Source organism: Rhinoderma darwinii, chromosome 4, assembly GCF_050947455.1.
Source record: "Rhinoderma darwinii isolate aRhiDar2 chromosome 4, aRhiDar2.hap1, whole genome shotgun sequence".
NCBI classification, from domain to species: Eukaryota; Metazoa; Chordata; class Amphibia; order Anura; family Rhinodermatidae; genus Rhinoderma; species Rhinoderma darwinii.
Genome location: NC_134690.1, coordinates 181,172,693 through 181,200,077, shown reverse-complemented (window position 1 = coordinate 181,200,077; position 27,385 = coordinate 181,172,693). Strand labels below are relative to the sequence as shown.

Here is a 27,385-nt window from a genome sequence, read left to right as displayed (position 1 = left end):
GCAATCCTTGGGTTGCGGGATATCACCGGTTGAGCACTGCATTACTTATCTGGGTATCAAAATAGGGAGGGCACCAGACACTCTGTATGGCCTAAATTATCCCCCGTTAATTAAAAAAATACAAGCGGAACTCACTAGATGGGGCCAATTGCCGTTGTCCCTCCTGGGAAGATGCCATCTGATTAAGATGGTTAGTTTCCCCAGATTGCTATACCCCTTTCAAACACTTCCTCTATTATTGAAGCATGTGGATGTCTCGAAACAGACGGCTTCATTCACTAAATTTATATGGGCAGGAAAAAGGCCGCGCATAGCACTTACCAAGCTCATGATGGGTAAACAAGAAGGGGGTGTGAACTTTCCGAATGTCAGGGGTTATAACGTGGTCTGTCTTTTTCGCCATGTAGTAGATTGGCTTCATGAGACAAGCAATTATTCCAACTTAGATCTGGAAGGGGAGTATGCCTCACCCTGGAACCTAAAAGCTTTGTTACATTGTAGAGTTGCTTCTCTTCCGTGCCGTCTCAAAACCTCCATTGTATTGAGAGATACAGTTCTAGCTTGGAAAGTGGTACGTAAACAGTTTGGGCTGCCTCACCTGGTCTCGAAATATATGCCGTTAAGAGGACATCCAGAGTTTTTACCGGGAATAGACAAGGGGGACGGAATTGCCTCATGGGGGAGGGTAGGCATGGGAAATGCAGAGGATCTTATGCACACAGAGGAAAAGAGGTGGTTAACTGGGGAGGAAATCACCACTAAACTCAGACACATAGCAGGGAGGGTCAATTTTTTGCAAGTACTTCAGGTACGAGCATTTTGCACCTCCAGGCTCAGGGATTTGAGTAAGGAAGCTACCTCGCACACTCTGGATGAGGTCATAGGTCCAACAACTGGGCGGGCGACCATTTCGGGGCTGTATGGAGCATTGAGAGACGGTTTTGTTCGGCCACAATCAAGGATTAGTTTTAAAAGCTGGGAACGGTGGACTCAGGATCCACGTATAGGAGAGACCATACTGGGGGGTTGGGAGATGGTACGGAAGAGTGTTATAAATGAGAGCTGGAGGGAAACCTATTTTAAGTTGATGCATGCAGCTATATATGGCTTTAATATTTTGCCTTCACAATCTTTCCCGGACCGCATTACAAGTTGTCCCAAGTGCAATACACCACTGACGAATTTGTGGCATGGAGTGTGGGGGTGCGTACATACGAAACGATTTTGGGGGATGGTACAGAAATATATTGAGGACCATTGGAAAACGAATCTCCCAATGACGCCTCAAGCGCTACTATTCCATCAGGCGCGGCCGCCGGAGGAAGAGAGTGCTCGAGGAGTGAGATCACCTCCCGTGCTGGTGCACACGATTTTACTGGTAGCCTTGAGATGCCTCCTGAGTAAATGGTTAGAGACAGATACGCCGGGATTAGAATTGATTGTGTCACGGCTGAAACAGCTATTAGTTCTTGAGAGGGTGGAGGTGGAAAGGCGGAAGGAAACGGGAACCAAGAAGCTATTTGATAAGTGGCAAATATTCATAGAATCGCAATGTACAGCAGCCGAAATAGCGGAAATTGTTAAGCCTTTCCAGTACACAAAGTGGTACTGCACACAGCTCTTGGCAGGCACTTTAGGGGGGTTGCAACTTTGAACCAGCAGGGGGATAAAGGATGAGTAGAAACTTATTGATAACCTAGGTCGTGTCGGGGTTGGGGGAAGTCATGCTTTCGGTCCATCTGAAGATAGACAATTATGCCATGTTCATATGTTTATATGTTTATGTGTTATGTTGAATTTAATTAAAAGTTAATTCCATGACAGTAGAGTGCTGCGCACTCATAATGTAACTTTTACGTGAAATGTTTGTAAGAAAATGTGAAAACTGATAATAAAAAGGATATTTAAAAAAAAATAAAATATATGAAATAAAAAAAAAAGTGATCAAAAAATGGTGCTAATAAAACTACAGCTCATCCCGCAAAAAGTAAGCCCTCACACCGCTCAAATCGATGAAAAAAAATATAAAAAAAATTTGTCTCTCAGAATGTGGTGAAACAGAATAAATTATTTTTTAACAAATAATTTTTTCCTTATTCTCTGTTGTCTAAAACCTGGGTGCGTCTTATGGTCAGGGGCGTCTTATAGTCCGAAAAATACGGTCCTTTAGTGGCAATGCAAATTTGTATATTTTTTTTAAGATAAACTTAATAAAACAGTTTTTCACATAATTGTAATTTCTTTTTGTCCTACTAAGGCACTTGAAACAGCGATCAAAATAGCTTGTATAATGCTTTCGAAAACTTAGCTGGGATCTGACTTATCGGAGCGACTTTGACAAGGGCCAAATTGTGACGGCTAAACGCCTAGGTCAGAGCATCTCCAAAACAGCAGATCTTGTGGGGTGTTCCCAGTTTGCAGGGGTTAGTAACCTTAGGTTCTGGCATTTGCATGGTTGTTACTTTGACATGTACCACCTACCTAAACATTGTTACAGACCAAATACAACGGTATATTCTCTAATGACCGTGGTCTCTTTCATATGGATAATACACAAAAATTGTTCAGGAATGGTTTGAGGAATATGACAAAGAGTTCAAGGTGTTGGCTTGGCTTCCAAATTCCCCCAATCTCAATTAAATTCAGAATCTGGGATGTTCTGGAAAAACAAGTCCAATCCATAAAGACCACACCATGCAACAGGACTTAAAGGAGCTGCTGCGAAAGTGTTGGCGTTAGATACTACAAGACACCTTCAGAGGTCTTGTGGAGTCCATGCCTCGATGGGCCAGATCTGTTTTGGCGGCAGGTGGTTTTAATGATATGGCTTAACAGTGGCTTAACACGCACGCACACTATAAATGATATGTATCTTCCTTCCTAATATAGTACATAACATTCTATGTTCTGTGGTGTAAAAGCTTGGGCACAGATCCTGCAATAATATGATTTCGAGGCCCCTTTTAAGTAGCAACAGCCATAGGAGAAATCGTATGATGAAGTATGAGCAAAGACTTCTGCCTATGACGTTAGGGTACAAGGGGATTTTCCGGATATAACATCAATGTTAGATCCTGGAATACCTCTTTAATATTGAACTAACAATGAGAAATAATTCATGATCCATGATTCTTCACTCTTCTCTTTGGATCCAGCAATGTCCCAAACATGGAGGAAAGACTAGTGACACCTATAGGTACACACCACCAGCACTCCTGCAGTAATGCGGTCTCACTCGCTTGTCACTTGTTCAGCATTCCCTTTGACAACCCTGGCACACGCCTCAATCCCGCTTTCTTCAGCGGTGCTTGAGATGTGCCGAACGACTGTGGAGAAAATCGCATTTGGATGCAGATTTCCTCCATTACAAATTTATGCTCAAAACTTACAACTCTGCCCTTCACCGCGCCAAACAAGTCTACTTCACTTCTCTCATCTCCACACTATCTAATAATCCAAAACGCCTCTTTGATACTTTTCACTCCCTCCTTAGTCCTAAAGTTCAGACGCCAATCACAGATCTCAGTGCTGAAGACCTGGCCAATTATTTTAAAGTTAAAATTGACAACATCCGGCATGATATTCTCTCCCAGTCCCCTAGTAACATCGATCCCCTTCCCCCCCACACTCCCTCTTCTTCACTCTCAGCATTTGACCCAATAACTGAAGATCCCCTTCCCCCCCACACTCCCTCTTCTTCACTCTCAGCATTTGACCCAATAACTGAAGAAGTCTCGAGGCTCCTCTCTTCTTCTCGTCCTACTACCTGCCCTAGTGATCCTGTCCCCTCACACCTCCTCCAGTCCCTCTCCCCAGCTGTCACTAGTCACCTCACTAAAATATTTAACCTCTCTCTTTCCTCTGGTATCTTTCCCTCCACTTTTAAACATGCCATTATAAACCCATTATTGAAAAAACCAACACTTGACCCATCCAGCGCTACCAACTACCGACCAGTCTCTAATCTGCCCTTCATCTCCAAACTCCTGGAACGCTTGGTCTACTCTCGCCTTATCCGCTATCTCTCTGCTAACTCCGTTCTTGACCCCTTACAATCTGGTTTCCGCACTCTACACTCCACAGAAACTGCCCTTACTAAAGTCTCAAATGATCTCTTGGCGGCTAAATCGGACGGTAAATCCTCTCTCCTGATTCTTTTGGATCTCTCTGCAGCCTTTGACACTGTAGACCACAAACTCCTACTTAACATGCTCCACTCTATTGGCCTCAAGGACGCGGCTCTCTCTTGGTTTTCCTCCTACCTCTCTGACCGCTCATTCAGTGTGTCATTTGCTGGTTCCACTTCTTCTCCTCTTCCCCTTGATATCGGGGTTCCTCAGGGATCAGTCCTAGGTCCACTCCTCTTTTCTCTCTACACAGCTCCTATTGGACAAACCATCAGCAGATTTGGCTTCCAGTACCATCTCTACGCTGATGACACCCAATTATATACCTCTTCCCGTGACATCACCCCTGCTCTAATACAGAACACCAGTGATTGTCTGTCCGCTGTCTCTAACATCATGTCCTCTCTCTATCTGAAACTGAATCTTTCTAAAACTGAGCTCCTTGTGTTCCAACCATCTACTAACCTCCCTAAACCTGATGTCTCTATCTCTGTGTGTGGCACTATCATAACTCCTAAGCAGCACGCCCGCTGTCTCGGGGTTATTTTTGACTCAGATCTTTCCTTTACTCCTCACATACAATCACTTTCACGCTCCTGTCATTTTCACCTAAAAAACATCTCCAGAATCCGCTCTTTTCTTACGGAGGAAACTGCCAAAACTCTCATTGTTGCTCTGATTCACTCTCGTCTTGACTACTGTAACTCATTACTAGTCGGTCTTCCCCTCACTAAACTCTCCCCTCTCCAATCTATCCTCAATGCAGCAGCCAGGCTCATCTTTATGACCAACCGCTACACCAACGCCTCTAATCTGTGCCAGTCACTGCACTGGTTGCCCATCCCCTTCCGAATAAAATTCAAACTTATTACTCTCACCCACAAAGCTCTCCACAGTGCTGCACCTCCTTACATCTCCTCCCTCATCTCTGTCTACCACCCTACTCGGGCTCTACGTTCTGCCAACGACCTTAGATTAAAATCCTCCATAATCCGAACCTCCCACTACCGTCTCCAGGATTTCTCTCGTGCTGCACCCGTCCTCTGGAATGTGCTACCCCAGACAATCAGATTAATTCCCAATATCCACAGTTTTAAACGTGCCCTGAAAACACATCTATTTAGACAGGCCTATAAAATTCCCTAATCTGACTCCTTTTCATGGCCCTCCATTTAGATTAGTCATCAGAATAAGATTCCCTCACACTCCTTCTCTTCATGTCCGTCATACACGGATAGTGGCTGGTGACCGGCTCATGCAGCTTTATGATACCACCGCATGTGTATAAAAATGGCCGGACCATTGTACAGAACAAACACTATTACACTTTGTGTCTCCCTTATGTCCTCATAGATTGTAAGCTCTTGCGAGCAGGGTCCTCACTCCCCAGGTTTGAATTGTAAATTAACTTTGTCACTATGTAATGTCTGATATTGTTTTCATGTTCCCTCTACATTGTAAAGTGCTGCGTAATATGTTGGCGCTATATAAATAAAGATTATTATTATTATTATTATTATTATTATTATTTCAGAGGCAACAGGCATGTCACTCCAGGGATCCCCCCCCCCCCCCCCCCACGGCATGCCCAGTGGAGCAGAGGGAGAATCAAGACTGAGCAGGCCTGTCCACCTCTGCACATTTACTGAGGCGGACACAGATAGGCTATTGAATAGAAACAGCAGGTGGCGCTATGCTAATATTATTGCAGGAATATCTGGTGATATAAGCATTTCTTTTAGTAAAAGTACATTTCTTAATTTGGGATCCATCAGCTGTCAGGTCCGACAGCGTCCTATTTAAAGTGCCTCCTCCTGGCCTCATGTGCCAGTAATTGTTTATTCTACCTGGTTAACTACTTCCTCAACTCTGCTAAGTATCTCAGTGTCTGGACTTCTCTGTTTGATTTCACTCTTTAGGGTACGGTTATGTTCACACGGCTTATTTTCGGCTGTTTTCCGGGCCGTAAACGGCCGAAAAATCGGAGGCAGAACACCTCCAAACATCTGCCCATTGATTTCAATGGGAAAACGGCGTTCTGTTCCGATGGGCCGTTTTTTTACACAGCCGTTTTGAAAAACGGCCGTGAAAAAGAAGTGCATGTCACTTCTTGGGACGTTTTTGGAGCCGTTTTTCATTGACTAGAAAAACAGCTCCAGAAACGGCCATAAAAAATGCAGTGAAAATCGCGAGTGGCTTAAAAAACGTCTGAAAATCAGGAGCTGTTTTCCCTTGAAAACAGCTCCGTATTTTGAGACGTTTTTGATTTTGTGTGTGCACATAGCCTAAGGCCACACGGTGCGTCGTTGACGCGGTTTTGTTGCGTTTGAAAACCGCATGCGGTCAACTGCAACTGTCTGTAATGCTGCAGTTCTGTTGCGTTTTTTTACACACAGGTTATGGACATAGTTATCACCCGTGTTGAAGTTTGTTAGGGGCTTCCTGTATATAGTTCATTACAAGGCATTGCAGAACTGTTAGCAAAAACGCAAGCCGTTCAGCAACAACTTTGGCAGCGCGGTCATTATCTGCATGTAGTCGGACATTGTGAAGAAAAAACACATTGTAATATAAGAGCAGCCGTCTGTCCATAACACTAATGTCACCATTGACTTCTATTGAAAAATGACTTGCTGCGGTTTAAAAACGCAACATAAACGCACCATGTGGCCTTACCCTTATATGCTTCTTGTTTTGCTGTGTGCAGACACGGCTGGGTCTAGATTTCTCTGTGTTGCTCTGGGTGTTTAGAGCCAGCAATTATATTTCACTACATTTATCTATGAACTTCAGTAATGGAATTATCTCTGCTTAGTTTAGTGTGGAGGTGGATATTATCCTGCAGGATTTGTTATGTGCTTTCTGGGTTACCTTTTACTTTTCAGGTACCATTCTACTCGTACTGCCAGTCAGTAGCTGCCCAGTGGTCATCCTGATATTCCGTAGCTTCTAACAGGGATCGCTCAGGGTTACTAGGAGGTACCTGATAGTGGGATCGCTTTTATTAAGGTGGCAGTACCGCTGTAGGTAGGGCTCCTCTATAGTTAGGGTCATTTCAGCGTTTGCCCTGCGGACCTCGTAGCTTGTGCCAAGTCTGATTGCAATACCTTTTTTAGTTTAACGGTTCCGTGATATAAGTTCGGCGTATATCATGAGCTGCCGCTCCCCCTGCGCTCCAGCCACGGATTGACAGCTTTCTTCCTATGCACAGTAATAGGGAGAAAGCTGTCAATTGGCGGCTGCGTGGGGGTAACGGCAGCTCATGAATACATCGGACTCCTTCATCCCAACACAATGCAATCGCTGCAATGGTTAGAATGTAAGTTAACAAAGATCACATAACTACCAGACATAAACGACAGACCTCTGAATTCTGAGAGGGCAGCATAGAGTTACTGACAGGTTCGCTTTAAGAAAATGCAGACGTTACCCACCATCGAGAATAAAAATGTATAGCTGTCGGCATTTCTACAAAACTTGCTTCATTTCATATCTCTACATCATGCAAAGTTTTGGGTTACAAGAAGCCTTTCTCAAGGAGGAACAAAAGGCAGTGACTCCAGAGGCATCCTCTAAATATGTCTCTGCATAATGGGAGTGGTGGCTAGTTCTAGAATATCAGACTAGGCCACATATTCTTCAATCCTTTCTTTGCACCACATTATTATTTTCCTTCTGGTGTGTAACAAACAGTGGGTAACATACATTAGGTTCAAATGACCTATTAGGGTTGGCATTCATAGTTTTTATAGTGTAATACCCACAAAATTCAAGAAGCAGATGGGTTAAATGCCTATATCAATACCGGTTAGCACCTTCGTTCTATTAATGCTCATTCTGTACTGTAATTTACAAGATATTAAATATGTAGATGATTTGTGTCAGTCTTTTATGCAGTTGTACCTTTTTGTTTTGAAAACCAAATTACAATTTCAATATAAAGGAATAGAAGGTTATAGACATGGAGAAGACTCACATATTTCTCGAAATTCAAAGCTGCAGTCATGCTGTTATCATTTGCTTCCCTGCGGTGACCATCATAGCACAACCTTAATATTGGGTCATGGTTTAGAATATAAAAACTGAGGCACAGATGACACAGTACGATATTGGCACGCAGGTCTATGGTAGATACATTGTCATATTTTGAGTACTTGTTTTACGCTGCTGCTAACCAGTACAATTTGTTCTTTTATAGCTGGTAACAGGAGTATGGGAAGGAGGATACAACTTTTTCTGCCAGGACACTCACAGTGGAGGTGATGCAGACATGAAGGTAAAAATGAAAAAAAAAACCTGTCTGATATGACTTATAATGCAATAGCAAAAATAAAAAATCATATGCAAGTTTTTACAGTTGTAGATTGGTGACACAGGTTTGCTGGAATACTCTTCGGACTACTTTCTGCTTAATTCACTGAAAATTAAATGAAGACGAAATATTTGCGGCATGTGATTCTATCGTGCTCTGGTATGATTCTCATGTCATTTCATGCATGGTACATTTTTGATATGTTGCAAGCAGTGTGCCCAATTATTGCTATTGGGACTATTCTGGTGATGGAACAAAAACTGATTGTGGTCAGAAATTGACAACAGTATAAAATAAAGTTAAAAAAAAATCACCCGGTTAATGTTTTTACATTCAGGCTCAAATAGTGGACAGAAGCAATGCTAAGCCTCTATATTGAATACATGGTTATATTTATCAAAAATGCTTAGTATGGATTAGTTGGCTGGGTAGATGAAACAGTGGGAAATAATGACTGCTTATCTGCAGACGCCTGGCCAATCAGTTTCATTGAGTCTTGAGCAATTCTGATTCACAGGCTTCGATTATCTCACACTGCACATCCTTCCCAGACCGTTCAGCTGATAAGCAGAAAACGGTGCAAGCCCTCAAGAGTTAATGCAGATGTCCCTCAGGACATGTACACTTGTCATCATGGACATCTCATAGTGATTTTGTCATGTAAAAAAAAAAATCCCTTTTAAAATAGTTTTGGCCACTGATATCAAATGCAAGCACGTTACTGTGTATATGTAAACAATGCACTGATACTTTTAAATTATCACTGGCATGCTAGTCAGTTCAACAACCGCCGAACCCTGATGAAATTCTTGTATGGAAAGGCGTAAGGTCAGAGTAGAGGGAACATGAGTATAGGTGACAAGATATTTGGCTCTAAGGCTGGGTTCACACGACCATGTTACGTCCGTAATGGACAGAACGTATTTCGGCCGGAAGTCCCGGACTGAACACACTGCAGGGAGCCGGGCTCCTAGCATCATACTTATGTACGATGCTAGGAGTCCCTGCCTCGCTGCAGGACAACTGTCCCGTACTGTAATCATGTTTTCAGTACGGGACAGTAGTTCCACGGAGAGACAAGGACTCCTAGCGTCGTACATAACTATGATGCTAGGAGCCCGGCTCCCTGCACTGTGTTCGGTCCGGGACTTCCGGCCGAAATACGTTCCATCCATTACGGACGTAACATGGTCGTGTGAACCCAGCATTACAGCTTCTGTCTTGGTGCACTCACCAAAGACGCATGTTGGGTGTCCCATGACCGTTTGGAAGCGATCTGCTGCAACACCAATAATGAAACACACTAACCCCATGTACAAGAGATCTGTATCAGTGTGTCTGTCCAATAGAATCAGCTGATTAATTGCTCTTGTTCTAAGTGTTTAGTTTGGGCACATTGAGCTTTTTTCACGGTGGTGACAATACCCCTGATTTTAGTGAGTTACCAATAAAAGATAAGTTTTACTCTCTAGTCACATTCAGTGAATTGTTAAAATAGTTTAAAAGATAATACCTGCCAAAAATGCAGGTGCCGGCACCAAACTCCGTTGTGTCACTTGGATTGTCCTGACCTGTAGAAGGACTAAATAAAAAAAATGTCAGAACTTAGCCCTGTTCTCTGTTTACAAAAATACAGACTCCTGCATGGTGTAACATTGTCTAGGGGAAAAGTCATTGTTTCTATGGTTCTTTTCTGACATAGAAATGACGCTTATGGCCCAAAAGTCGCCTAAATATGATTTTCGGGTACTTTCCTCTTCTCTCACCACTTTTAAAAAAGTGGACGGAGCTTAGCTAAAGGGGGAGTGGCCACAGTAGCCCGACACATTTACCATAATTTCCACTAGAAACTGGCAGAAATTATAGGGAAAATCTACACCAGCTCCTGGCTGGCATAGATTTCATTAGTGTCGCAAGGACAGCCGAAGATGCAACAAATAGGGGCAAAGGCGTGTGCCTCTTAATAAAAAGCAATCTAGAGTAAGATACAACAAATTTATTAAGATTGGCGTAATCTTAATACATCTCCCCCTAGACTATGGGACTGGGGTATAGCAAGTTAATTCCCTCAGTTCTGAGAACTATAAGGTTGCCAATGGGAAGCGTAGAAGAAGTATGAGATTAGGTCTTGCAGATTGTCTGGATTCCACACTAAAAATTTGCAGCAATTTATAGTCCAATACATGTGGACCTGCTTTAAAATCCCCATCCACATGTAGCAGAAAAAAAACGCCAGAATTGTAGGCATGCTGCAGATCTTCTAATCCGTAGCATGTCATGGATTTCCACAGCGAGTTCCACCCTTTGCAATGCATAGAGTTTGGACTTCGCTATAAAGTTCTAGTTTAATGGTAGTTTTATGGTACCTTAGTCCTTTGTAGTCTTATTGCTTCCAGAGCAAAATAAAAAAAATCATGTACATTCAGTGTAGCAGTCATAGGAGAATTGTGACAACTGAATTCAATGAATCATCGGTCAGCATGAAACCTTTCAAGGTACGTTAATTTGAAGCCCAGCCAAAGAGCAAATTACTTAGTCGTTTAGGAATCCATTCTACTAAATCATCATAGGAGGTTGCAAGAAAAAGACAGAACAGAAGGAGGATGAGAAAATGACGATCAAGTGACAAATAACTTTCCTCCCTGTCAAATAACTTATTTCCATTCTGTTTGACTAGTGAAGGGAATTATATGACTGCAAAATATTCATAACATGACTATTGCAGGCCTCTAGGGTCAGATCTGCTTTAGGCAGGGACTACACTTTTTGTAGCGACACGAAGGTCACTTCACACGGCAGTATTTTGATCAGCATTTGGAAGCCAAAGTCAGGAGTGAAACACAAACAGAAAAGTATAATGGGAAGATTTGCACCTCTTTCTGTATTTTGGACTTACTCCTGGTTTTGACTTACAAAACTGATGCAAAATACTGCCGTGTAAAAGAGGCCTTAGGCTGGGTTCACACGAGCGTGGCGTTTTTGCGCACGCAAAAACGCGACGTTTTGCCTGCGCAAAAGCCACTTAACAGCTCCGTGTGGCAGCAGCATATGATGCGTGGCTGTGTGCTTTTCGCGCAGCCGCCATCATTATGACACTCCATTTGGATGTTTGTAAACAGAAAAGCACGTGGTGCTTTTCTGTTTTCATTCATCCTTTTGACAGCTATTGCGCGAATCACGCAGTTCGCACGGAAGTGCTTCCGTGCGGCATGCGTGTTTTTCACGCACCCATTGACTTCAAAAGAACAGACATGTCGTGACTTTTTCAGCGGACTCACGCTGAGTAAAAATCACGCACATGTCCGCACAGCCCCATAGACTAATATAAGTCCGTGCGACGCGCGTGAAAATTACGCGCGTTGCACGGACGTATTTCCCGTTCGTCTGAATAAAGCCTTAGGGTAAGGCCACATGATGCGGCCACGTTGCGTTTATGTTGCGTTTTTAAACCGCAGCAAGTCATTTTTCAATAGAAGTCAATGGTGACATTTGTGTTATGGACATATTACAATGTGTTTTTTCTTCATAATGTCCGGCAACATGCAGATAATGACCGCGCTGCCAAAGTTGTTGCTGAACGGCTTGCGTTTTTGCTAACAGTTCTGTAATGCATTGTAATGAACTATATACAGGAAGCCCCTAATAAACTTCAAGGTCCATAAACTATTTCCTTTAAAAAACGCAACAGAACTGCAGCATTACAGAGACAAAAAACACATGCAGTTGACCGCATGCGGTTTTGAAATGCAACAAAACTGCATCAACGACGCACCGTTTGGCCTTCCCCTTAGGGCTTATTCAGACGAACATGATATACGTCCGTGCAACGCGCGTGATTTTTACACGCCTCGCACGGACCTATATTAGTCTATGGGGCCGTGCAGACAGTCCGTGGTTTTTATGTAGCGTGTGTCCGCTGCGTAAAACTCACCACATGTCCGTTCTTTGTGCGTATTTCGCGCATCACGCACCCATTGAAGTTAATGGGTGTGTGAAAATCACGCGCACCTCACGGAAGCACTTCCGTGTGACGTGCGTGATTCGCGCAACAGCAGTAAAACTATGAATGAAAACAGAAAAGCACCACGTGCTTTTCTGTTTACAAACATCCAGAGAGTCATCATGATGGCGGCTGCGCGCAAAATCACACAGCCGCGCATCATATGTTGATGACACACGGAGCTGTTAAGTGCCTTTTGCGCGCGCAAAACGCCCACGCTCGTGTGAATCCGGCCTTATACCTAAGGGAGTGTCTGGGTCTAGGCCTCCTAGTGGTAGACCCTACCAATAGACCTGCATGTCTCTGTCAAAAAGAAATTACAAACAAAAGACTCGGATAACTCAGTAACTATACAGATACATTTTACATTATACATTTATACTTAAAGGGGTTTTCCAGAAGTAAAAATAACTTTTAATTAAACTAAACAATTAAAAACATTTAACTTTGTAATGTACTTACGTTTGATTTGCTGGATGTATCGTCGTATCCCCTCTTCTGTCACGCGACCGCTTGTCCATGTAAAATTTGCACTTCCTGTGCATACCCGTCCATTCGCGCCTAACTTCCGGTTTGCGGTTTCCGGTTTTCACATTGTACGGGTACGTCATAAATGACGTAACTGTACCACGTGTTTTCCCCATCTGCTTAGAGCATGCGTGGTTGACACTACCACGCATGCTCTGTTAAATGATATGGCTGCGTCTTCAGCAGCCGTGTTTCATTGCACATGCGCAAGTTTTAATATGTCGTGTCGGTGTGCACTGTGGCGGCCGTGTCTGCCGTAGCTCGCTCTCTCCTTCTCCTCCTCACAGTCCGAAGCGCATGTGAGGAGGAGGAGGGTGTTTATTTGCTCACTGTAGGGGCGGAATCCCCAAGCCTGGGATTGGGGATTCCGCTCCAGGAGAAGTCACAGACTTCACTGTGTCCATATATAGACACAGTGACTTCTGAAGCGGAATCACCGGCAAATTGGCTGGGGATTCCGCTCCAAGAGAAGTCACAGACTTCACTGTGTCCATATATGGACAGTGACGTCAGGGACTAATGAAGCGGAATCCCCGCCGATGTGGCCGGGGATTCCGCTCCAGGAAAAGTCACGGACTTCACTGTGTCTATATATGGACACAGTGACTTCTGAAGTGGAATCACCGGCGAATTGGCTGGGGATTCCGCTCCAAGAGAAGTCACAGACTTCACTGTGTCCATATATGGACAGTGACGTCAGGGACTAATGAAGCGGAATCCCCGCCGATGTGGCCGGGGATTCCGCTCCAGGAGAAGTCACGGACTTCACTGTGTCCATATATGGACACAGTGACTTCTGAAGCGGAATCACCGGCGAATTGGCTGGGGATTCCGCTCCAAGAGAAGTCACAGACTTCACTGTGTCCATATATGGACAGTGAAGTCAGGGACTAATGAAGCGGAATCCCCGCCGATGTGGCCGGGGATTCCGCTCCAAGAGAAGTCACACACTTCACTGTGTCCGTATATGGAGAGTGACGTCAGGGATTAATGAAGCGGAATCCCCGCCGATGTGGGCGGGGATTCCGCTCCAGGAGAAGTCACGGACTTCACTGTGTCCATATATGGACACAGTGACTTCTGAAGCAGAATCACCGGCGAATTGGCCGGGGATTCCGCTCCAGGAAAAGTCACTGACTTCACTGTGTCCATATATGGACAGTGACGTCAGGAACTTCTGAAGCGGAATCCCCGCCAATGTGGCCGGGGATTCCGCTCCAGGAGAAGTCACTGACTTCACTGTGTCCATATATGGACAGTGACGTCAGGGACTTCTGAAGCGGAATCCCTGCCGATGTGGCCGGGGATTCCGTTCCAGGAGTAGTACCTCACTTCGCTGTTCATATATGGACAGTGAAGTGAGGGATTTCTCCAGAGCCGTCCCCTACAGGAAAGTAGGGGGGGGGGGGTGGCATTGCCTTCAGGGGGGCTGTGTGGCATTACATACAGGGGGCTATGTGGCATTACCTACAGGGGGGGCTATGTGGCATTACCTACAGGGGGGGCTATGTGGCATTACCTACAGGTGGGGCTATGTGGCATTACCTACAGGGGGGGCTATGTGGCATTACCTACAGGGGGGGCTATGTGGCATTACCTACAGGGGGGGCTATGTGGCATTACCTACAGGGGGGGCTATGTGGCATTACCTACAAGGGGGCTGTGTGGCATTACCTACAGGGGGGATGTGTGGCATTACCTACAGGGGGGCTGTGTGGCATTACCTACAGGGGGGCTGTGTGGCATTACCTACAGGGGGGCTGTGTGGCATTACCTACAGGGGGGCTGTGTGGCATTACTTACAGGGGGCTGTGTGGCATTACTTACAGGGGGCTGTGTGGCATTACTTACAGGGGGCTGTGTGGCATTACTTACAGGGGGGATGTGTGGCATTGCCTACAGGAGGGCTGTGTGGCATTACCTACAGGGGGGCTGTGTGGCATTACCTACAGGGGGGCTGTGTGGAATTACCTACAGGGGGGCTGTGTGGCATTACCTACAGGGGGGCTGTGTGGCATTACCTACAGCGGGGCTGTGTGGCATTACCTACATGGGGCTGTGTGGCATTACCTACAGGGGGCTGTGTGGCATTACCTACAGGGGGGCTGTGTGGCATTACCTACAGGGGGGCTGTGTGGCATTACCTACAGGGGGCTGTGTGGCATTACCTACAGGGGGGTCTGTGGCAGTATCTATAGAAGGTAGTGTGTGGCATTATCTACAGAGGGCAGTGTGTGGCAGAAAATTGACAAATTAAATTCATCCGTTTTTAAAACGGACAAGGAAAAAAACGGGTGCAAAACGGGTTAAAAACGGAAGCATGGCCCGGAACGGAACAGATGCAAAACGGCCGAGAAAACGGACCAAAACCGCCGTTTTTTATAGGCCGACACTCAGACCCTCTCGTGTGAATAGAGCCTAAAGGTAGTTGACGCACGACTAAAGGTAGTCGAAAGTGCTGTCTTAGCAAAGACACGGAGCGTCATCAATCACAGAACATGCCCCCTCCTCTGACAATCTCGTCGTCCACACCTTCTCATCCTCCTTCACACTTGTAGTTCCCGCACTGTGTGTGTATATATGTGTATATATACATATATCTATAATTTTGTGTGTGTGTGTATATATATATATATATATATATATATATATATATATATATATAATTTGTATGTGTTCATATATATATATATATATATATATACATACATACACAAAATTTTATATATAAAACTATATATAAATAGTGAGACACACTAAGGCCTCATGCACACGACCGTAGCCATGTTCACGGCTGTGATCTTCGGGTCAGCCTGCCCCGGAGTGTCACCCGCAAATCGCGGGCCGTGCACATGGCCACGTCCATTATTTTCTATGATCCTGGACCGCAGAACACGGCCGTACTAAGAAATGTCCGTTCTTTCCGCGGTCCAGGGTTCTGGGCCATGCACAGACCTTGGAAACCACGGTCTTTTGCATGGGCCCATAGAAGTGAATGGGGCCGCAATTCTCTCGTGGATTTTCGGGGGAATTGCGCCCACAAAAGCACGTTACTGTGTATGGGGCCTTACATACATTTATAGTAAATTATGTAAAAAAAAGAAACGTTTTACCATTGTTTGGAGTAGTGTTTGGCGTTTGCTTCACTGTAAGGCCCTGTTCACACAGTTATTTGCAGGCAGAAAATTCTGCCTCAAAATTTCGCTTGAATTTTCAGGCAGATTTTGATCTGCCTACACTCCGTTTGCCACGATTTTCGCCCGCGGGCATTGAGCGCAACTTGCAAAAACGCTGCGAAAAACGCTTTCTCTGCCTCCCATAGATGCCAGAGGGAGGTCAGAGGAGTAAATGCCCGAAGATAGGGCATGTCGCTTCTTTTTCCCTCAATGGCCGCGGGCAAAAAACGTGGCAAACGGCGTGCAGGCAGGTCAAAATCTGCCTCCAAATTCAAGACAGAATCTTGATGCAGAATTTTCTGCCAGCAAAAAAACTCAGTGTGAACAGGGCCTAATACAGGATCTATTGGAACAGATCCAGCAACAGGTGAGGTAAATGTGCTGACTGGATTGTGTGTACCAAGATGTCGGACTTAGGTGGAGTGGGCAGACTTAGGGCATGTTCACACGGCCTATTTTCGTCCGTTTTTCGGGCCGTAAACTCCCGAAAAACGACCTAAAAATCCGAAGCAGAACGCCTCCAAACATCTGCCCATTGATTTCAATGGGAAAACAGCGTTCTGTTCCAAAGGAGCTTTTTTAGATGTGTTTTTTTTACGCATTAAAAAACGACCGCGAAAAAAAGTGCAGGAAACCTCTTGAAACGTTTTTGGAGCCATTTTCCATAGACTGTAGTGAAAGAAGCTCCAAAAACGGGCGTAAAAAACGCAGCGAAAATCGCGATTTGCACAAAAAACGTCTGAAAATCAGGAGCTGTTTTCTCTTGAAAACGGCTCTGTATTTTGAGACGTCTTTGCCTGTGAACGTACCCTGACATTTATCAGGCTGTGGAAGGGGCGGGGGAGGGAGATGGGTGCCTGGACTTAGGCCTCATGCACACGACCGTAGCCGTGTGCACGGCCGTGATTTTCGGGTCGGCCGGCTGCGGACTGTCAGCGGACTGTCAGCCGCAGGCCGCCCGCAAATCGCGGGACATGCACATGGCCGCGGCCATTGTTTTCAATGAGCCCGGACCGCAGAACCGGGCCGTAATAAGACATGCCCGTTCTTTCTGCGGTCCGGGATCCCGGGCCGTGCACGGACCGCAAAAACTACGGTCGTGTGCACGGCCCCATAGAAAAGAATGGGGCCGCAATTCTCCCGTGGATTTTCGGGAGAATTGCGGCCGCAAAAACACGGTCGTGTGCATGAGGCCTTCGATCGGGGATAGATGGAGGCACAAAGGATAATGATGATTATTACTGTGTAAGGGCTTATTCAGATGAACGTGTAATACGTCCGTGCAACAAGCGTGATTTTCACGCGCCTTGCACGGACCTATGTTAGTCTATGGGGCCGTGCAGACTGTCTGTGAGTTTCATGCAGCGTGTGTCCGCTGTGTAAAAGTCACGACATGTCCGATATTTGTGTGTTGTTCGCGCATCACGCACCCATTGAAGTCAATGGGTGCGTGAAAATCACGCGTGATTCGCGCAACAGCAGTAAAAAGTATGAATGAAAACAGAAAAGCACCACGTGCTTTTCTGTTTACAAACATACAAACGGAGTGTCATAATGATGGCGGCTGCGCGAAAATCACACAGCCACGCATCATACGGGGCTGACACACGGAGCTGTTATGTACCTTTTGCGCGCACAAAACGACGTGTTTTTTGCGCAAGCAAAAGGCACACGCTGGTGTAATCCGGCCTCAGACAGTGTGCAGGGAGGGAGCGTTTGCCTGTAATCTGTAATTAGAGCAGGGAAGGACCATGTGACCATAGAGGGGCGTGGCAGTATGCAAATAGCTGAGGTGCTTTGGAGGAAGGGGGAGGATGCAACTGTCAACTCAGATGCAGCCGGGGATCATGGGTATAGTGGGTTACAAGACAGGAAACAGCCAGTAAGGGATGTAAACAAACAGCAAGGGATGTAAACAAACAGAAAAAGCAGCAGTGATGATGGAAATCAAACAGAAACTGGTTAGAAGTTTAACCCGTTAGTGACCGGCCCATCGTGTTTCTACGTCGGTCACTAACGGGCCTTATTCCGATGCCATAGACATTTTACGTTGCGGCATCGGAATAAGTTTACAGAGCAGGGAGCTGTCAAATCTCCCTACTCTCAGCTGCTAGAGGCAGCTGAGGGCTGGGAGCGTCCCTGCTCTGCCGGGTGAGATCGATATTAGTATCGATCTCACCCGTTTAACCCCTCAGATGCGGTGCTCAATAGCGAGCACCGCATCTGAGTGGTTTTGGAGAGAGGGAGGGAGCTCCCTCTCTCCCCCACCGACACCCGGCAATACGATCGCCGAGTGTCTGTGTCTCCAATGGCAGCCGGGGGTCTAATAAAGGCCCACAGGTCTGCCTGGAGTGAATGCCTGCTAGATCATGCCGCAGGCTTGACCTAGCAGATGCCTGTCCGTGTTAAACTGACAGGCAGTAATACACTGAAATACAAAAGTATTGCAGTGTATTATAAATGCGATCGCAGAATCGCATATTATAGTCCCCTAATGGGACTAGTAAAAAAGTGAAAAAAAAGTTTAATAAAGTTAATTTAAAAAAAATGAAAAACCCAGCTTTTCCCCTCACAAAATGCTTTACTATTAAAAAAACAAAATAAAGTAAAAAAGTTACACATATTTGGTATCGCCGCGTCCGTAACGACCCCGACTATAAATCTATTACATTATTTAACCCGCACGGTGAACGCCGTAAAAAATGTAATAAACTATGGAAACATTGCTGTTTTCTGTGAATACTGACTTTAAAAAAATGTGATAAAAAGTGATCAAAAAGTCGCATCTACTCCAAAATGGTACCAATAAAAACTACAAGTCTTCCCGCAAAAAAAAAGCCCTCACACAACCACATCGGCGAAAAAATAAAAACGTTACGGCTCTTCAAATACGGAGACACAAAAATAAATAATTTTGAAAAAAAAAGCGTTTTTACTGTGTAAAAGTAGTAAAACATACAAAAACTATACAAATTTGGTATCGTTGCAATCGTAACAACCCGCTGAATAAAGTTATTGTGTTATTTATATCACACGGTAAACGGCGTAGATTTAAGACTCGAAAAAGAGTGGCGAAATTTCAGGTTTTTTTCTATTTCCCCCCAAATAAAAGTTAATAAAAGTTAATCAATAAATAATATGTACATAAAAATTGTACTATTAAAAAATACAACTTGTCCCGCAAAAAACAAGACCTTATACAGCTATGTCGACGCAAAAATAAAAACGTTATAGCTCTTGGAATGCGACGATTGAAAAACGTAAAAAATAGCTTGGTCATTAAGGTCCAAAATAGGCCGGTCATTAAGGGGTTAATAGGTGGTATTAGGGAAGGCAAATCAAGGCTGGGGGACATTTTTTAGAAAATGTTTTTTTCCTGGACAACCCCTTTAAAGAAAAAATGTAACTATTATCTTTTCCCTTAATTTCCCTAAATGCTAGCAATAAATACAGATATGATTTACTTATACACTAAAAAAGAAGGACTATCTTCTGGGGAGAAAAGAAAAGAAAAAAATATAGCATGTTACCATCAGGCAAAAAGTACAAAAGTTATTGACTATTAAATTGAAGGGAGCTTTGAATAGTGAAATATGCTCTGACAGTGAAAGGGTTAAGCTCCAATTTAATTCTAACAAGGAAAACATGACTGGTAAAATAGACTTCCATTGTTTTGTTGTTTTTACATATATTATGAGGATATCATGTGACTAGTCATACCATTTTTCCCCCTGATTATTTGATACAATTTCTTCATTTCTCATATAAAACATAAGTAAAACATGTACATAATATCAGAATAAGTGAAAAGAATGACATAAAGAGAAAACAAAACAAGAAAGGATGGAGAAGTGCATATTACATATCAAATACAGAGCAACTGAAATATTAGAAGGCCATCAGTATCAACGTAAATATCAAATATAAGACCTCAGCAATAGTCCTAAATCAGTAATCCCTCTTTTGGGAGAGACGAATTGAGAGTGAGAGATAAAGGAAAGAACAACACAATGGACAAACCTCATATGGGGAAGAGGGTATAGGAAGATGGTTTCAAGATTAGGAATACAGAAATAATTGAGACCCAACAAAAGTCCCATAACATAAGCTGTTATGGATAGCAGGATCACAGCAAGGTTTGAAGCAGTCAGAGTCTAATTTCTTATTTTTTTTATAAATTACATGCAAGTCACTTATACAGGTGACTCTCATATTACTGTACGAAAAAAAAAGGCTTGCCGTTTCCTCAACTAGGACAATGGACTGTGCATTTCAATGGACCTGATAGTTGCTCGAGATGTGAAATCACATCTGACACAACAAAAGTAGTTGTGTAACCCCAGCCTCAACGATATCTTCTCTGCAGGTGCAAGCTCTGAATAAACAATCTCAAGCTACTCTATATGGTTAAAGGAACAGTGTCATCACAAATTATTTTTTTTATATGTTAAAGATGTTAGTGCTTTATTAAATTTATATTTATTTGTGTGTTTGTGTTTTACTTTTTCTTATTTTTACACTTTTTCTTCCCTATGGGGGCTGCCATTTTTTGTTCCATTTCTGTATGTGTCGATTAACGACACATACAGACATGGAATACGGCAGCCACAGTCCCATAGGGACTGCGAACGGCTCCCGTCCCATTGACTTCAGTGTACGGCGTCTGTGTGGGAACTGCGCATGCGCCGCTCCCACACAGTCCAATTCGAAATTGGCGCCGTCCGGCGCCATTTTCCTGTGGACCGGAAGTCGCGGCCGGACAGTAATATTACTACTTCCGGTCGCGGCTTCCGGATTTGTGCACTTGGACCAGCGGCAGCAAACGGAGCGGACGGGCCGGAGGGAGCCGCGGCGGCAGGAGCAGGTAAGAGATTTCAATGTATGTTCGTGTTTGTGTGTGTTTACTACTGTATGTAAACCTACTACACTGTGTGTTAGCTCAAAAAATGGCGACACACAGTGTAGGAGGTTAGACCGTTCAATCCCCTCGTTTATCCCGGCACTAGCCAGGATAAAGGAGGGGGGGATGCTGAGAGCTCACTAGAGCGAGGGCTTTTTACCCAATTTTGCAATGCTGCAATTTTGGGAATAGCTCCATCTAGTGACCAAAAATGGGTAATATTATAAATTAGAATTAATTTATAATATTTCCTGACTCGTGAAAAAAATAAAAAAAATTTGAACAATGTTTAATCACCCACACACTAAATGATTAATTTAAAAAAAAAAAACATGTTTTTCTGGCAACACATTCCCTTTAAAAGTATGTTGCCCCCCCCCTTCTTATTCTTGAGTTCAGCTGTTAATAATATTACTATTTTGTTGTAAATTGAAAAACATTTTAACATTAAAAATTGTAGGGTCAGTTCATAAGTTGCATAAATACTGCGGATTTTCCGCAACTGAATTTGTTGAGGAAAATCTGCAGCAAATACAGTAGCAGCAAAGTGGATGTGATAAAACAAACCTCATCCACAGACTACATAAATACTGAGCGGAAAAAACACTCAGAAATTGATCTGCGGTGCGCAATTTTATTCCGCAGCATGTCAATTGTATTTGCGTAAACGCTCCAACACATAGCAGTTGTTGCGTTTTTTTTTGTGGCGGGTGCGCAGCGGTTCACCGCAAAAAACGCAACTCAGAAATAAAAAAAAATCTTTTAACTTACCCAGAAGTCTGTGTTTCTACCTCCAGGCCGGCCTCCTGGGATGACGTTTCATACCATGTGGCCGCTGCAGCCAATCACAACAGGCTGTGGCGGCGGCCCCATGGGATGAAACGTCATCTTAAGAGGCCGGCCTGGATGATGCTTCATCCCATGTGACTGCCGCTGTAGCCAATGACAGGCTGCAGCGGTCTCCTGGCATGAAACGTCATTCCAGAAGGCCAGTTTGCCAGCAGGCCGGCTAAATGCTGCAGTTTTCTGCAGTGGACATTCCGGGCAAAAAACTGCACCACAGTTTGGTGCGGTTTTTCTCCCGGAATTCCGTGCGGTGCACAGGGCGGATACACTGCGTGTCTTACGCAACGTGTCCGCTCCATGTGAACTCAGCCTAAATGTTGACAAACTTTGCAAATACAGTAAGGCTCAATTCACATACGTATTACGTGCGGTTTTGCCGTTGCAGTATTTTTCGGGACGGAAATTGACCTGCAGTACGTATTTTAAAATCTGCAGCATGCCAAGTTATCTTGCGTTTCAGCTTGCGAATTTAACCCTTTGCAATGCAAAAAGGTGAGATCTGCGCCAAATCGTCAACAAAATCTGCATTGTGTGAATCCAGCCGAATACAATAGCTATCTGTCAATAGTAGATATTTACAATGGTATGTACGAGCCTCCAGTGTCGTCAATGAAAATGGTTCATTGGCTCAGAATTTCCTCTTATTGGAATTTTACTGTACTTCTACTTTACTATTTCGGTACTGATCTTAAGTTATTTAATGTTATTTTCTCCATTCATATACAGAGCTACTTCCAAAATTCTGCTGGTTGCCCTCAGAAGCTCACAGCTCTCCGATAACAGAAAACCAGCAGAATTCTGAATTTAATTTCGTTTTAACAAACATCCTATTCTTTAGGATTAAGAGGGATATCTACAAAAAGATAAATCCAGAGAAACCTTTAAGGAGTTTTAGTAATTAACCCAATTTCCATGCACCAGTATTTGCTTTCTCTGCATGTGCGCCATATACTTTGCCGTGTTGATGAATATGGCACAGCTGCTTATCTGAAAAAAGTTTTCCTGTCCTGCAACGGGGTCTTACCGATCGTAGCTCTCTGCCTCTTTTATGGGCTGAAAAGTTGTGATATTGTCTTGTAAATAAGTCGCACTGTGTAGAACCATAAAGCTTAGCCCCTTTTTCAGTCTCTTTACAAGTTTTGGAAAAAAAGGGTTGGGGCACAGAAAATATGATGGTCAGACTAGACACTTGGGCAATTGAATTGACAAATCTGTCCCAGTAAGTTGTGCGGAGTACATGGACCACTTGAATGCTTTCTGCTATTTTTAAACTTCTCTTTGTACATATACCAACTTGTATGGTAACGCGTCATATCTTGCTAACAGATAACTCGAGTCCTCTGGTGGTACTACATTTCCAAGCTCATTGAATTCATGGACACTTTCTTCTTCATTCTCCGCAAGAACAACCACCAGCTCACCGTCCTACATGTCTATCACCATGCGTCCATGCTAAACATCTGGTGGTTTGTCATGAACTGGGTGCCTTGTGGACACTGTAAGTACTAATAGACACCCATTTAGATAGAGATGTCCACCATAGAGCTACTTAGAGCACGTTTACACTGGCTGCTTTTGTTCCATATTGGTTGTTGTAGTTCACCACATCAGCTTGTTATAACATTATTGCAAATGGGATTAAAAAAATTCCCTTCACGCAATGCAACAAAATCAAGTCCTTATGATAGTATGTCATGTTGTGGGGCTTTGCTTGTATGTATTTCCTCATATGTGACTTGTATGTATTTTTATTAGTGAAGGCTCCATTCAGAATAAAGCTGTGTCTAGTTTTCTATCATAGTCTCGTCCATACATCCCAGAACTTCCTCTAGGCGTCTATTACAACCTCAAGTGTTTGTTACCACCTTCTTTGATCCCTTACCCTCGTGTAAGCTGGCATCAATATAGTTTTAAACCCTGGTACCAAGTTCTAGTAATGCTATGACTTCCCTGTAGCCAACTAGTGCACAATAATAACATCTGAAGCTTCAGTTGGGAAGCCACAAGCAAGAGGCCAAAGAGCCACATGTGGCTCCATAGCCACTGGTTAGGAAATAATGCCTTGGGACTTGATCCCCACCTTATAAAGTGAAGCATCTAAAACTAGTTTTTGACAATGGGGAATTCAAGGGGATTTTCAGTATTCGAAAAACAGTGCCACACCTGTCCACAGGTTGTGTGTGGTATTACAGCTCAGCTCCATTCACTTCATTTCAGCTGAGCTGCAAAACCACACACAAGTCATGGACAAGCATGTCATATTTTTCTAATATTGTTCAACCCCTTTTAATCCTTGCAACAACTAGTGAATTAAGGCTGTGTTCACATCTGCATCAAAGGCTTTGTTCAGAGGCCTTTGTCGCAGATTTAATCATATTTGAAGGGAAAAATAGCGTAGCATTCTGTGCTTTTTATTCAGTCAAAACGATGGACACCACGTTGGAACCAGACGGACCCAATTATAAGCCATCAGATGCCGGTGGTATCGGTTGTGAACATAGCCTTAGCCATGGCTTAGTATTCAGCTGGTATCAAATATCTCTTATCTGCAAGGAAAAAACATACTATTAAAGTGAGGCATCACTTTGACGACCTTATGCATGCCGGGTTATCAGGTATTCTGAATTATTGGACAGTCAGAGAAAATACTTGTAAGGATAGAGAGCAGCAAGGACAACAGTTTAAAGTGTAGCTAAACGTTTGAAAAACTTCTGACATGTCAAAGTGACATGTCAGAAGTTTGGATTTGTGGGGGTCCGAGCACTGAGACCCCCACCAATCGCTAGAACGAAGCAGCTGAAGCATTCGTGTGAGCGCTCAGCCGCTTCGTGTCTGTTCGGCTTTTTCCGGAAATAAATGTACCTGTGTATGGACTCAATAGAAAGTCTATGAGCCCGTACTCCGATACATCGGCTTTCCGGAAAAAGCCGAACAGACACAAAGCGGCTGAACGCTCACATGAGGTCTTCAGCTGCTTCGTTCTAGCGATTGGTGGGTGTCTCAGTGCTCGGACCCCCACCAATCCAAACTGCTGACATGTCTCTATGACATGTCAGAAGTTTGCTAAACGTTTAGCTACACTTTTTAAAATAAAATGGTAATCTAAAATATGTCATTGACCTGTTTATCAGAATTTCTGGATTATTGGATTCCATATAAAATGAATTTCACTGTATTAAGGTTTTTATAAAAAGCAATAGCCTAATAAAATAACATTAAAGGGGTTCCCTCTATTCCTAGTATAGGCCATCAGTGTCTGATCCTGTACCCCCCCCCCCCCCCCCCCAATCAGCACAGTGAAGGGGCCGCAGCGCTGAATGGGACAATCTGCAGTACCAGGCACAGACACTTGGACAAGTCACTGTGTCTATGTAACCCATGAAGAGGACGTGGCACTGCTGCCCCTTCTCTGTGCTGATCAGTGACTATTAATTTCCTGGAGAATTATTTTAGTAACTATGGATAAATGAACAAACCAATAAACCAAAACATTACTGACTGTAAATAAAACTCTATTTGGAATCATTTAAAACCAGATGGTGCAAACAAATTGAAATGATTTCAATTTATAATATAATAGTCATATAATTAATGATATTTACTATAACAGTCATTTATATGTTGTGTATCATTAGATATTTATTTTTACCGTTTTGTTGTTTGTTTTTTGTAGCCTACTTTGGTGCTACTCTCAATAGCTTTATCCATGTCCTCATGTACTCTTACTACGGACTATCAGCTATACCAGCCATGCGACCCTATCTGTGGTGGAAGAAATACATCACCCAGTGCCAGCTGGTAAGCCTTCCATTCATTTGTTTCTTGGCAAATTGTACAGACAGCAATTCATATCTCCTATGTAGGTGTAACGTTTCATTCCTCCACTGGGCCTTTCAGCTATAGTAGGGAACAGAGACTGATTTTAGTTTACAAAGCTGGTGTCGCTTTACTAATAGATATCCAAATAAACATAATGGGCCTCGTTTATTAAAACAGCCTTGTTGCCCATATCAACCAGAGCTCAGCTTTAATGTCCGAAACTGCTGTGGAAAAATGGAAGCTGCACCATGACGGGTTGCTATGGATAACCATGCCAGTTTTTCCATTAAGCAGTTTTGATAAATGAAGTACGTTTAGTGATCCCACACCAACAGAAGACATCAGTCAAGTTTGTTTGGAGCAATTGTATATAAATTGTTGAGAGCAGTAGTATGTATAGTATGTGAATACTGTAAAATCGGTAAGGTGATCGATCATTCTTTAAGGATTTACAGAGTAGTCGTATAATATGGCTGTTTGTACGAGACTGCTTCACAGCGGTAACTTTTTTATCTCTGAATACCAGTGGCTTTTTGGGTGTGGTATAAAAAAATATCTGTGTAGTGAGAAGTAATTAATAAACCGCTGACACGATTCCTAGACTAGAAACAATTTGTGTAATGGAAATAAAAAAACAGTTAGCAGTGTAGTAAATGTGCTCTAAAATTGAACACTTCTCAAAACTATGTGATTGACAACTTTTGATCTTTAACTGAAATGTTCTTTTACGCCTCATATTCTATCGCATTCCACACTAATCCAACAGAAAAAAGAACAAAGACGTGCTCCGTCAGATGACTTACGTACCAAACTTTTTTTTCCCCTAGAAGAATAGCTCCCTATATACGCAGAATATCTTCACATAAATGTCTCCCTACAAATCTTTGTACTGCGGCACACGTAGTCCATGCACCTCCATGTGCCACCGCACTGCCTCTCTACTGTGTGCCTGAGGCCACCCCACTGCCTCTCCACTTTGGACAATCCCTACTTGTTAGAAGGCTCCCTTGACAATAAACTGATCACAAAGTATCCCCCTACTGGGACTCCCAGTGATCAGCTGTAATCTGTTGGGAAACCTTGCAATAAGTGTTTAATTTCCCTGGTGCGCCACCACAGGGGAAATTGAGCATTACACAGTGTCCATTCAAATCAATGGGTTGTCTGTGTAATGCAGGATGGGACAGGTCCTCCAGAGTGAGAGATGCTCTTTGTAATCGCTCTCCACTCTGGCCAAGAGATGAGGATCTTGAACAGATGACCCCACAGTACTAACTCAGATTTCCCTACTAGGGTATATGGAGATGGGTTTAATAAAAATAGGCAACCCTTTTACTGTATTGCCTGTTAATTTCTGAACCAACATACCTTATGTTGGTTTGTAATCTCTTTACTACTATGTTTATATTGTTTAAATGTATAATTTGTAGTATTATGCATTAGGCGCAGATTTACTATGGCTGGCGTCTCATACGCCAGTCTTTGCTTTCTGCTCTGCTGGATTAAGATTGACACATTTATTAAGTGGCGCACGCTCTATGTGTTACTATCTGTAGCTCAGTGTATTATTTTCTGTGTTTTTACCACTTGTGGCAGGTAGTTATTACCATTTACCATTCCTGTTTCCACGACCACCATACTAAAAACAACAGTTTACAATAGTCTTTATTACGTCAT

General features: G+C 43.5%; 1 protein-coding gene across 1 annotated transcript in view; it reads left to right on the top strand.

The window, feature by feature from the left end:
* ELOVL5 (ELOVL fatty acid elongase 5) overlaps nt 1–27,385 on the top strand; it is an 81,140-nt gene that overhangs the window by 45,209 nt on the left and 8,546 nt on the right. The window contains exons 4-6 of the mRNA XM_075861955.1: nt 8,326–8,403; nt 23,216–23,387; nt 25,563–25,687. Of these exons, the coding sequence (XP_075718070.1) occupies nt 8,326–8,403; nt 23,216–23,387; nt 25,563–25,687 (375 nt within the window). The remainder of the gene's footprint in view (nt 1–8,325; nt 8,404–23,215; nt 23,388–25,562; nt 25,688–27,385) is intronic.